The sequence below is a fragment of the Lontra canadensis genome, unplaced genomic scaffold (genome assembly GCF_010015895.1).
Source record: "Lontra canadensis isolate GAN:19392208 unplaced genomic scaffold, GSC_riverotter_1.0 scaffold28, whole genome shotgun sequence".
Lineage (NCBI taxonomy): Eukaryota > Metazoa > Chordata > Mammalia > Carnivora > Mustelidae > Lontra > Lontra canadensis.
In genome coordinates, this window is record NW_022631022.1 from 9,612,107 (window position 1) to 9,625,832 (window position 13,726).

The 13,726-nt window shown below is 33.9% G+C and overlaps 1 protein-coding gene across 4 annotated transcripts in view; it reads right to left on the reverse strand.

Annotated features, from left to right (window-relative positions):
- Positions 1-2,142: 2,142 nt before the first annotated feature.
- MINDY2 (MINDY lysine 48 deubiquitinase 2) overlaps positions 2,143-13,726 on the reverse strand; it is a 73,418-nt gene continuing 61,834 nt past the window's right edge. For 3 of the 4 annotated variants that reach the window (XM_032864847.1, XM_032864845.1, XM_032864848.1), the window contains 3 exons: positions 10,664-10,837; positions 8,000-8,194; positions 2,143-4,385 (listed from right to left, as the gene is read on the reverse strand). In XM_032864847.1, coding sequence (XP_032720738.1) covers positions 4,260-4,385; positions 8,000-8,194; positions 10,664-10,837 — 495 coding nt within the window. In that variant the 3' untranslated portion in view covers positions 2,143-4,259. Of the gene's footprint in view, positions 4,386-7,706; positions 7,745-7,999; positions 8,195-10,663; positions 10,838-13,726 lie in introns of those variants that run through there. The other variant, XM_032864846.1, reaches the window with a different exon arrangement.

A 13,726-nucleotide genomic window follows, 5' to 3' on the forward strand; every position in this document is an offset into this window, starting at 1 on the left:
TTATACTAAAAACAGAAATAATTCAAATAGCCCTAAAAATGACAGTATTTAACAGACCTAAATGAATTCCATCCATGCACTAAACTTTACATATATGCATTAGTAACCTGATACCACTGTACTTTGTTCCATGGAGAAAAAGCCAAAGAGAATCTAAATATTTAGATACATGAAAGATACTGGGAAAAATAGACTTTAAATGTTTCTTAAACTCTCAACTTTGATTAGAACACAAAAGCAACCATAAAATACACTTTGGGAAGAGACGATGCCATACTCAAAGACAAGATAATTCTACAAATTTTAACAGCATTAAAAAAACTGACTTTTAAGAAATATTGTCATTGGGAAAAAGATCTCCACACTCAAGAACAAAAACTATAATATTTATTATTATTTAAGTAATATTCTGAGCTTATACTATGTCCTTTATTCAGGAGTATAAAGCACTAAAAAAAATGAGCATCTTTTACATATTTAAAATAAAGTGAGGCACAGAAAGTTTGCCCATGGAAAGATAAAATCTAGGTTTTTTTTAGACCTAAAACAGTTCAGACTTCCACATTTCCCCATTAGTATTTCCTTAAAATACAAATTATGTACTATCTTTAATGCCTCCATCTTATTTTATCAAGCATTAATAAGTTTACAGTGATAGTTTAAGTTGTATGCCCAAGTGTTGTATGATAGGTAAAGCCTGTTAAGTTTTCCATTATATTTTAAAATAACTTGTATATTTAATAGGACATTAAATGAAATGTAATAATTTGCTTTTTTGCTTAAAAGAATTTTTTAAAAATAAATGAGTTTGAAGATAATTCTGGAAATTCTTGCCTTGAGTATTTCTCCAGTAGGACTTTACAGATATCCACTTCATATGCCAACATTAATATAGGAACTATAACAATTCTTTCCTTAAATGTCTATTTGACTTCGAGTCCTCTTTCCTCTCAAGATCTTTCTTAGTGACCTGAGCTGGTGATTCATTAAAAACAAAGTACTATGGTTTTGTGCAAGTACAAAATGGTTAATGGTTAATGGTTCAGTCAACTAATCTCTGATACTGACTTGTTTGATTAAGCTAAGATCAGGAAGTATGAGGAAGAATTTGAAACATAATATGGGATAAATTGTCAAATACTAGAAATATGAGACACTAAAACAAAATATATTCCAAAACCTAATCCTAAACTTCAATCTATGCCTCATTCCACTGCTAAATGACACCTTGAAACATGGAAGAAGTTACTTCCCCTAAGCACACTGGACCCCTAAGCAGCCAATGCCAATTTTAGCTGCCTCAAACTGCTTAGTGTATGTATGTATATATGTATGTGTGTCTACTCTTAAAGGTAATTCTTAAATTTGAGGGAAAGTTCCCAGATTCTTTTGATAATAAAAATCAACGGATCCTTGCTTCAGAAACACACAGATAAACACAGACAAATACTTCTAAGTGTTGATAACCTATTGTAAATCACAGCATTGTTAATTCAATGGGATTACACATCAGGACAATTTTCATATTCGTAAGGAAGACTGGTCACTAAACTTAAGGAATAGCTTTTGAAAGTACAAGAAAGTGTAGTGACCATATATCCACTCATTCATGTCTCTTTTGCTAAATCTAACAGCAATTGGTTGATGCAAACGTGTCCCTAATCTAGCCTATAAAAATTAACAACAAAAATGTTTAAGTTCTATCTTGTTAGCAATTCATGTAACAATTTTCAAGTACTACAAAACACTGAAGGAAAGACTTGACTATACCACTATCAAATTCCAATGTACCCAAACCAGCAATGAAATGTCTGAATGTATAATTTGTTGCCTTGAGCAAAATATAAGAATAAAGACACAATAGCTCTAACCTTCAAGGATGGAAAACCAGTTATCCCCAAGAAGTGTGTTTTAATAGAACTGAACATTTAATTTTTTCCTCACAGTAATCATAGCAAACATTTTATCATTATTACTCTTGGTATATCAAACTGAAGTCCAGGAATGTAAGAAAGTCTGACTTGGAAATATTACATAGAAAAAAGGTTGAATTAACAAACACATTACATTTTTTAAGTTATTTTTTATAAGTATACATTGACATCTACTTATCTGATAGCAGCACTGCTGGTTTTGAGAGAGTTTTTTTTTTTTCTTCCAGAGGGAATGCAGAATGGCAGTATTATCTTTGGAACAAATTAAGAGGATAGTAACAAATAACAGAAGAATAACTTTTACACATATATTTCTCAAGGGTAATAAATAGATAAGTATATAATTATGGAAAAATATGCCTCAAATATGCTTTTTAAATTTCTCAGGGTTTGCTGTTTTGCTTTTTCTTATTAAAATATAGTGCACTGTCACTACTATCTATCCTAGGAAAAACAAACCCTGAGGTTTGAGTTTCCTCCTTCAACCAAAAGAGTGGTATCAAGAGTAAACTTGGACTAAGGTCAACCTGCTTGAGCCAACAGAGAATTCTGTAGTACATCTGATTACTTTACCAATGTACACATAATCTAGGTTATTAACTAGAGACTCACCAAATATTCTGTATCAAAGTTTTATACCCCAAACAGGTTCTCTGATGATTTATCATGCTAGCATGGAAAATCTGAAGGAGTAAACAAATGGTATAACATAACTACACATGCAATACAGAAGGACATGACATAACATAAAAGATACAGCTTGACCCTGGATTTTTCCCTTAGAATAATTCCTTCCATAAATAAGACTTTCCTTTTTATTTTTACATATAGACCCATCCTATAAATGGTCTTGGATCATGGAGAATGTTAAGGACATAGCTTAAGAACTCTAGACCACATTTTTTTGTAGTCTATTGTCACCCTAGACCCCAAGAACATTCTCCAAGTGGATGCTCAGGTTAGATTAAGATGCTCTTAAACAAATTTACTGAGGCTTAGAATGTAAATCACGTAACTACTTGGAGCAGCAATAGTCTCTTCAAAAATAACTAAAACAAACTTTTAAATATAAAGCATATAAAAAGGACTATTAAGGATAGTAGAAATACAGGAAAAAATGTGTTGCCTCATAATAAAGTTCAATAAATATTTCTTTCTGAATCCTATAAACACTACAAGATGTTATAGGTCTATTTGGTTCCCATAAGTTAAAAAAAAATCTGATTGCTTTTACCTCCTAAGTCTTATCTATTTTTCAAACAGATTTTTATTAATGCTTTTTCACTAGTCTCAGAGATTATTTCTAACTTCCTTTCAGAAATGTGCTTTTTTTGTTGGCTTTAATAAGTATACTTAATTTTCCAGCAAATAAACATGATTTAAATTTTAAGGTTCAAGGTAATTCTAGAAAAAGGTAGACATTGAACTATCTGCTTTTCTACAACCCATATTTACAAGGCCTAGTATCCACTGTGGTTTCCTTCTTATACTCAGTTATCACACTGTCAATAAATAGTAACTGTAGTGCAAGTTACTTATATTAAAGATTTCAACATTCCTCAAAATTTCACAACACTACAAAGTCATTAATATCTGATTTTGATAGAATGAGTATTATTGTTATGCAATTCTTTGCTATTGGAAAAGAAATACAAATTGTTTTTTCTATCTAAATTAAACCCAAACTCCATTATCAGTTCTCAAGATAATATCTAAAATGTACATTCCTAAGGAAAGGTAAAGCTGTTCAAGGGCTGAACTAGTCCAATACAGGATTAAGGGTTATTTATTTCTGTTATTTTTTGTCTTGGTTCTTTTGTTGTTTGTTTTTGTTTTTTTCTTTTTACATCCCTATATTAAACCCCTGGTTTCTCTTGGATTAGATCATAATTTAACATTGTAAAAATTAATTTCAGAAACTATTGTGCTAATATTTAGATTTCAGGAAGGAATCAGACAAAATAAGTTACCTCTATTCATTGTTAGAACAGAAGATAAAATAGCTTACTAACTGATATGAGTTATGAATGTCACTATGACACAAAATTTGCTGTGATTTGCTTATTTGGCTACAAGTGCAGTATTTTTCATGAATGATAACACACAGCATTTCCAACTTGTAACATGAAACTCCAGCTCATAAAGAGTGTACTGTGTGACTTGAAAAAGTCTGATTGTAACTAAGTAACAACCTTTCCCCTGAAAAACATGAACAAAATCCATTGGGAAATCAGGCACAGACGGTATTTATCGGTTTTTCTTCCTTTCCTCCTGTGGTTTTGTTTCTCAAGACATATAGATGCATCCAACAGAATCCAACACTTGTTACAAAATGACACAGCTATTTTTGTCCTTTTCTTTCTCTTTATCTTTTTCTCGAGGTTCCTTTCGTTTACGTTCACTATTCCCAGGTTGTCTTCTACTTGGAGAGGCTTGTGCTGGCTGGCTTTGCTTTAAGAAAAATAAACAGGAAGAAATTACCTCAACTTTCTAAGGTGCTTAATCATAGTTATCTAGAAGGAAAAACCACAAGAGTGAAAGGAATCATTAATGGAAAAAAGTTACTTGTACACAGACTTGTTATGTTACATGGTATCTGAGTAACTACCTCTGTCATTTTGGATAGATCTAATTAATGTATCCATTATTCCAAGTAAATGGAATTTCAAACAGTAAATAATGTATAGGATTATGTTCCCTGAAATCTCAAATTCAAGAAATATTTATGTTAAAGTTTAGAAAATGTTAAAAAAAGAAAGGTGATGTTTGGTAAATTAAGTTCTCTAAAACCTCATTAAACTATAATAAATCTCATTAATATAATAAACATTTTAAAGGAGAAAAATGAAAATCCTGAGAACTTTGAGTGTGAAGTAAGTGTATTGTGAAATAAGAACATTTTTAATGAAAGGGTACTTATAATATGGTAGGTTTTAACTTTTAAACTTGGAATAGTCAACATTTGAACTAGGAATAGAAATAACTTGGTTTAATGGAGACCTCTATGTTTAATGTTTCATCAGACCTTAAAGCACATCTTGTTTTCTTGTATACCCAAGACAAAGAAACCGTTCTGGCATCGTACAGTTAAACATAAAAGAAGGGAAATACTTTTTTCATTTAATGAAATGAGATTTAATATAAAGAAACCCAATTAATAGTCACATTTTCAGTGCTTCATATGTTTAACTAGGAAAAGTGGAAAGGTGCTAATAAGCTTTGTTGAATACTTAGTACATGTCAGACATTGGGTTAAGTACTAACATTATTTGTTCTTACCCACAAATCTAACAGTTAAGCATTATCTTTTATTTTCAAGATAGGGAAAATGGGGCTAAGAGAAGTAAAGGACTTTGTCCAAGGTGTTAGTTACAACTAGCATGGGGAGACAGAAGCAGGAAATGGAATCCATGTCTATCTGGCTCTGAAGTCTACATTCTTCCTAGCAGTACCTCATACTGCCCTCTAATTGTTACAAAAGACTTTGTTCCCATTCATTTATATTCTTTGGAGCTATTAACAATTTAAAAAATACATTTGATTCAGTTGCACCAAAAATAATAAAATACTTAGAAAAAAACTTAACCAAAGAGATGAAAGATCTGTACTCTGAAAATTATAAAGCACTGATGAAAGAAACTGAAGACAACACAAAGAAATATAAAGATATTCCCCACTCATGGACTGGAAGAACAAATATTATTAAAATGTCTATACTACCCAAAGCAATCTACAGATTTAATGCAATCCCTATCAAAATTCCAACAGCATTTTTCACAGAGTTAGAACAAACAATCCTAAAATTTGCATGAAACCACAAAAAATACTGAATAGCCAAAGCAATCTTAGAAAAGAAAAACAAAACTGGAGGTCTCATAATTCCAGACTTCAAATTATATTACAGAAGTTGTAGTAATCAAAACAGTATGATTCTGGGGCACTTGGCTGGCTTAGTCAGAAGAGCATGCCACTCTTGATCTCAGGGTCATGAATTTGAGCCCCGTGTTTGGTGTGGAGATTAAAGTAAAAAAAGAAAAAACAGTATGATACTGGCACAGAAATAGAGACATACATTAATGGAACAGGATAGAAAACATACAAATAAACCTATAGTTATATAGTCAAGTAATCTTTGACAAAGGAGTAAAGAATATGCAACAGGAAAAAGTCTCTTTAACAAATGGCATTGAGAAAACTGGACAGCTCATGCAAAGGAATGAAACTGGACCACTTTTGTATATCATACATAAAAATAAACTCAAAACGGATTAAGGACCTAAATGTGAGACCCAAAACCATAAAAATACCAGAAAAGAGCATAGGCAATAATTTCTCTGACATCAGCCATAATAACATCTTTGTTATTATGTCAGATATGTCAGGAGACATATCTATCTCCTGATACAAGGGAAACAAAAGTAAAAATAAAATATTGGGACTACATCAAAATAAAAAGATCTGCACAGCAAAGGAAACAATAAAACTAAAAGAAAACCTACTGAATGGGAAAGATATTTGTAAATGACATATCTGATAAAGGGTTAGTATCCAAAATATATAAAGAACTTCTACAACTCAACACCAAGAAAACAAATGATTCAAATAAAAATGGGCAGAAGAAGGGGTGCATGCGTGGCTTAGTCGGTTGGGCGTCTGACGCTTGGTTCGGCTCAGTTCGTGGTCTCACAGTTGTGGGATTAGCCCCACGTTGGGCTCTGCACTCAGGGCAGATTCTGCTTCAGATCCCCTCTCCCTCTCCTTCCCGCTCGCTCGCTCACTCACTCCCCTTTAAGTAAATAAATAATTTAAAAATAAAAAAGTTAAAAATGGGCAGAAGACATAAAGACAGAAACAGGCATTTCTCCAAAGAAGACATACAGATGGCCAACAGACACATGAAAAGATACTCCACATCAGTCATCATTAGGGAAATGCAAATCAAAACCACAATGAAATATCACCTTACATCTGTCAGAATGGCTAAATTCAAAAACATAAGACTTGGTGAGGATGTGGAGAAAAAGGAACCCTCATGCACTGGTGGTAATGCAGACTGATGCAGCTACTGCGGAAGACAGTAAGGAGATTCCTCAAAAATTTAAAAACAGAACTACCCTACGACCCAGCAATTATGCTACTGGGTATTTACCTAAAGAATACAAAATACTAATTCAAAGGGATACATGCACTCCTATGTTTACTGCAGCATTATTTGTAATAGCCAAATTATGGAAGCAAACTAAGTGTCCATCAATAGACAAATGGATAGATACATGGTATATACACAATGGAATATTATTCAGCCACGAAAAAGAATGGAATCTTGCCATTTGCAACACGGATGGAGCTAGACAGTATAGCACTCAGTGAAATAAGCCGGAGAAGCCAGTCAGTATGATTTCACTCATACACGGAATTTTAGAAACAAAACTAAATGAACAAAGGAAGAAAAAAAGACGAACCCAAAAATGGACTCTTAATCATAAAAAACAGACAGAAACTTCCCAGAGGGGAAGTGGATGGAGACAGAGGAATGGGGGGAATAGGTGAAGGCGATTAGAAGTACACTTAGTTTGACAAGCACTGAGTAATGCATAGAATTGTTAAATCACTATGTTGTACACCTGAAACTAATATAACACTGTATGTTAACTATGCTGGAATTAAAATTAAAAAAACAAAAAAACAACTGAAGGGGCGCCTGGGTGGCTCAGTCGGTTAAGCTTCGACTCTTGATCTCAGCTCAGGTCCTGATCTCAGGGTCGTGAGTTCAAGCCCCGCGTTGGGCTCCACACTGGGCGTGGAGCCTACTTAAAAAACAAAACAAACAAAACAAAAAACAAAACTGAAAAATCTTGCCATCAGAAACTCAGGAAAAATAATTTCACTAAATGAGAAATATATTAAGATAATCACAAACTTATGACAATGCCATGAAAGCATGGATGCTAAAATGCTAACAAAGCTCAAGAGTCAATACCTAATTTAAAAATAGTTATCTCAGTATAAATTTCTTTGTTGCTAAAGTCATCTTTGTATTTAAGAATCGGAACACTAGTTTTTACCTGGGCCTGTGTAGAAGCAGAAGCAGCAGCGGCTGCTGCTTGTTCCTGCTCCTGATAATATTGAGAAGCCCGTCTATCCTCTTCTTCTTGGAGTTTCTTTGCTAGTTCCAAATCACTGATTCCTTCAGGTATTTGTTCCCAATTGATCTCTTGGCTCTGCTGTTCTTGTTGTAGAGATAATGCCATAAGGTAGTCCTAAGAAATTAAATTATAACCATCTTTAGCTATGAGAGTTTACTCAAGAACTGAGGAGTAAAAACACAGAGGTTACAAAACTAAGAGGAAGGCTTCTTAGAAACATACCAGAGTTTAAATATAAAAACTAAAGTTACCTAAGTATTTCTGTTTGAGAGCCATAATCTCAGTGATGTTGCTATTATTCTAAATATTCTTGGAATTCATTTAAAATTATTCCTAGCACTAGCATATAAAGCATTCAAAAAAGCTTTAAAAGAAACTCATCTAAAAAAAACAACCACGCCCCCCCACCCCTTGGCAAAACTCCCCTTAGGGGCACCTGGCTGGCTTTGTCTATAGAGCATGCATCTCTTGATTTTGGGGTCTTGAATTCAAGCCCCATATTGGGCATAGAGCCTACTTTAAAAACAAACAAACAAAAAATAAGCTTCCCCCCAATTTATGAAAGAAACACGTCTGTAGAAAATTGAGACAAAATTAAAAAGTGTAAATAAGTTAAAATTACCTTATCATTACATAAAGGTAACTATTGTTAATAACAGATATATATCCACCTAGTTTTTTCTACATTCACATACAAACGCAAACACATTTCCCAACCTCCTGTTAATGTCATAAAAGTCTTGTTTTTAAAAAAATCAAAGAATTTCCCAAAACATCTATTAAATGTTCTTCCAAAACATGATTTTTAAAACCAACATAGTTGCCCATCATACAGTGATATTCAATTACTTAACCACCTCCTCCTCCCTCCCACAAACACCCCAAATTATTTCCTATGAGAAAATGTGATGCATCTTTGCTGAAGGTTTTATTATCTAACTTCACACCCATGTTTATAAAGAATTAGTATGAACGGAATTTGACTATTTGACTACTTTGACTACCCTCAAAATTAGAGAACTTTAATTACCCACAAAAGGTTGTTGCCTAAGATGACTTTGTACTATCTAGCATGAATATCTTATTCAATTTTTTCTCCTCACTTCTTCAAATTGCTCTTTGCCACATCCCATGGTCTTAAATCCACTCCTTCCTTGCAAATTCCACAGACATTATCCTTTATCTTTTTTTTCTCAGCATCTTACAACTTTACTACTGTGGCAACCTATTGCTCTACCTTCATTCCCTCTGCTCTGGTATTTTTTTACATACAGCGTTAGAAAAATCTTGCACATTTCTCTCAAGTAATATTTTTTCAAATGCCCCATAAAGTTTCTGAAGGAAAATGACCATGTTATTATAGATATTTGTATACTTTCCGAGAGTCCTAGAAAGATCAGCATTTGTTTGAATCCGGTATTATTCTGTGCACTCACAGCTTACTATTCAAAGTGCCATTATAAAACTTAACATATAATTATTAGTTGGTCAAATATTTGCCTCTCTGTTGGACTGTAGAATTTTTGAGGACAGAGCTAAATGATTTATCTTTGAATCCCCAGGACCTTGTTACTAGTGCCAGGAACACAACTCAATGAATATTGGCTAAATGAACAGGCTCTATGTACTCGAATTATTAGTATCAGAAACATGTGCCAACGGTTCAACATAACCATGTTTCTGCCTCAGTAAGGGAAGAAGTCCCAACACCGTTATACTTCTAGGAATAAGTACACTTGTGGCTCCAAGACTGCTCACCTATAGCAGTCTCCGTTCTACATGAGAATTCCACTCATTAGTGCAGCTCTTGCTCTAAGTGTCGGCTTACCCTGGAGTCTAAGACTCAGAACACCCACCTACTTTTTTGCCCTCTCTTTCTCCTACTTCTGACTAGCCAAAATATATCTCTAATCTGTGCTCAGCTCATCTCTACCACCAGGGCTAAGCCATCATTACCTTTTGCTTGAATTGCTAGTCGCATATCTTTCCTATTATAGTTTAGAATAAAATTCAAACTGTACCTTTGGCCTTCAGAATTCAATATAATCTGGCCTTCTGAACCAAAGTGTATAATCAATGTATAACATGTAAAATTGTCACTTACTGATTTAGGAAATGTCAGGAATATCTCAAATAAGTCTTTTTTTTTTTTTAAAGATTTTATTTATTTATTTGACAGACAGAGATCACAAGTAGGCAGAGAGGCAGGCAGAGGCGGAGGGAGCAGGCTCCCCACTGAGCAGAGAGCCCGATGCGGGGCTCAATCCCAGGACCCTGGGATCATGACCTGAGCTGAAGGCAGAGGCTTTAACCCATTGAGCCACCCAGGCGCCCCCTCACAATAAGTCATTAATTCAAAAGTTTTAGATAACTGAATTCACATTTGAAAGGAATGAGCATTTTATTCCTTATTCTGTTAAAAATATTTTATTTATTAGGGGGAGAGGCAGAGACTCCACATGGGGCTCGATCCCAGGACCCTGAGATCATGACCACAGCCAAAATCAGGTACTTAACTGACTGAGCCACCCAGACACCCCGAAAGCAAGAGCATTTAAAACCATATGAAGAACACAAATTTACCTGATCTATCTGATCTTGCTGTCCTCTGTATACGGTTTCAGGATCTGAAGGAGGCCGCAGATGAAATTCTGAGTCACAGAAATTTCCATCACCATCCACATTGTGTAGGCTTTCCCAAACAACTTTTTCTTCAGTAAGAAACCCCTGGTCTGTTACCAGCAAATACAGCAGACCCTTAATAAGAAAGAGAAAGGACTATTAAATTGACCAAAACTAGTTAACACTTAAGGGAAATTTTATCACCTGTATGTTTAAAGCATATTAGTTATTCCTATTAGTTAGATATAATAAATAGTAGACAAAGTAGATACCTTATTTGTTCATTGAATTAGGTCTACCTGGCTTTGAATATAGTTTAAAATTGGTATGCTGTAGTATAACGAGAAGTAGGAAGTTGCTGGTAGGTTCAACTACTACACGACTTATCAGTAAACCTTTGGGGGTTTATAATCCCATTTCATAAAATAGAAATATACTATACAAGTTCCTTAAATACAGAGTGGGTAACAAGACACAGTCATAATAAAATATCACACTGCCTCTTTATTAAAAATAAAAAATTAAGCCTATATGACTAATCCAATCCATACAATTTTTTTCTTTTTCTGCTAGCACCATTAGCTGTTCTTCTTTCATATACCAACAGTACTTTGCACTTATTTCTATTGGAGCACTGAATCACACTGTGCCACAATTGTTTCCCTGGCCTCGTTCCCAGACTATGTTTTTAAATCTCTGTTATCTCTTGGCCTAGTGTAAGGTGCATCATAAAGTTGAAGTCTAATATGTATTGACTCAATTAATGAATTAAGTTATATTTATAGTCATTACCACAGAATTTAGTACCAACCTCTAATTTTTCATATACATTAGTTCTAACTCCAATCATATGTAAAGCGTCCCTATAATACCATATAAGGTTTATAAGCCATTTTTAGTGCAGATCTGCCAAAGATATGACTTCCATTTACTTGCTTAGGGTTCCCACTGGTTAATACGGTATTTGTTGTTGCACAGGATTCATGCTTCTCATGTTCTCTCATCAAAATTAAACTTAATAATTAAGAATAAGAAATTCCTTTAGACAGATTGGTGGTGGGGTTAGAGAAATCCCTGGATAGAACCATAACTCTATGGTCAACTAATCTTCGACAAAACAGGAAAGAATATGCAATGGGGAAAAGACAGTCTCTTCAACAAATGGTGTTGAGAAAACTGGACAGCAACATGCAGAAGAATGAAAGTGAACCACTTTCTTACACCATACACAAAAATAAATCCAAAATGGATGAGAGACGTAAATGTGAGACCTGAAACCGTAAAAATACTAGAGGAGAAAACAGGCGGTAAGCTCTTTGACATCACCCATAGCAACTTCTTACTAGACACATTTCCTGAGGTAAAGGAAGCAAAAGCAAAAATAAACTACTAGGACTTCATCAAGATAAAAAGCTGCTGCACAGTGAAGGAAACAACTAAAAAAAAAAAACAAAAACAAAAGGCAACCTTTGGAACAGGAGAAGGTATTTGTAAATGACATTTGGGATAAAGGGTTAGTATCCAAAATATATAAAGAACTTATACAACATCCCCAAAAAAAAAAAAAAACACCCTAATAATTCAGTTAAACTGGGCAGAAGATATGAAGAGACGTCTTTCCCAAAGAAAAAATAGAGATGACTAACAGATACATGAAAAGATGCTCAACATCACTCATCATCAGGGAAATGCAAATCATGAGGTTATCACTTCACACCTGTTAAGAATGGCTAAAATTAACAACACAGGAAACAAGAGATGTTGGCGAGGATGCAGCAAAAGGGGAACCCTCCTACACTGTTGATGGGAATGCAAGATGTGTATGGAGGTTGCTCAGAAAGTTAAAAATAGAGCTACCCTATGACCCAACAATTGCACTACTAAGTATTTACCCAAAGGATACAAGAGTACTGATTTGAAGGGACACATGCACTCTGATGTTTATAGCAGCATTATCTACAATAGCCAAATTATGGAAAGAGGCCAAATGTCCACTGACTGATGGAGATATATCTCCATATCCACATGTGTAATACACACACACACACACAGACACACACACAAAATATTACTCAGCCATAAAAAGGAATGGAATCCTGCCATTTACAAGAAACTATTGACTAAACTCTGAAGCTTTAAAAAACTAAGTAATTATTCTTTTTGAACATTTACTGTATGTCCAGCACTGTGTGACACAGCTATTCCTAAATCTAAAACAGGAAATCTTTCTTATTGCCTACCCCAGTTAGATGTAACTAAGAATTAGCTGTAGATACTGATTAATTTATATGGTCATTGAAATTACTATAGCAATATAAGAAGTATTCATAAAGAAAAAACATTTTGGCATACACAGTTTAAAGACATTGCTTTAAGCAAAAATTATGATGTAATATCTCATTCTTTTTTAATCAAGTAGGTTCTAGTTCATCAAATATTTGAATACCTATCGCATGCTCAGTACTATGCTAAGTGCTTGAGGATTTGTATCATGAAAAGTAATGATCTTTCCTTACTTTATATTAGGTACCCCTTTTATGTTATTCCATAAATACTGCACTTACCACTATCATAGCACTTTATACATCAAACTGTAGTTATGTGTCCATTTACTTATCTGTTGTATGTATTTCAAGCTCCTTGAGGACCAGAGCCATATTTTATTCATCCATGCATCCTCATTACCTAACATATTTTTAATATCCAGAAGGGTCTACTTTGCCCTAAAATAATTTAAAAGAAAAAAGTTCTTAAAAAAAAAAAAGTTCTAAAAGTTCTTTCCAGCCAATTTTCCACTGAATAGATCTGACCCTTCTATGTATATACTTACCAGAGTATATTTTAATATATCATTATATGATATAATATAATATCTAGGTTTTACGATTTATTTTATTTAAGTCCTATATCAGAGTGGCTACTTACTAGGAGAGAAATTACAGTCCTATTCCCCAAATCACACTTTAAGATGGGTAAATTCTGGGAGGGTTTTAATGAAAGCTATTGCCATCCATAGCATACAAA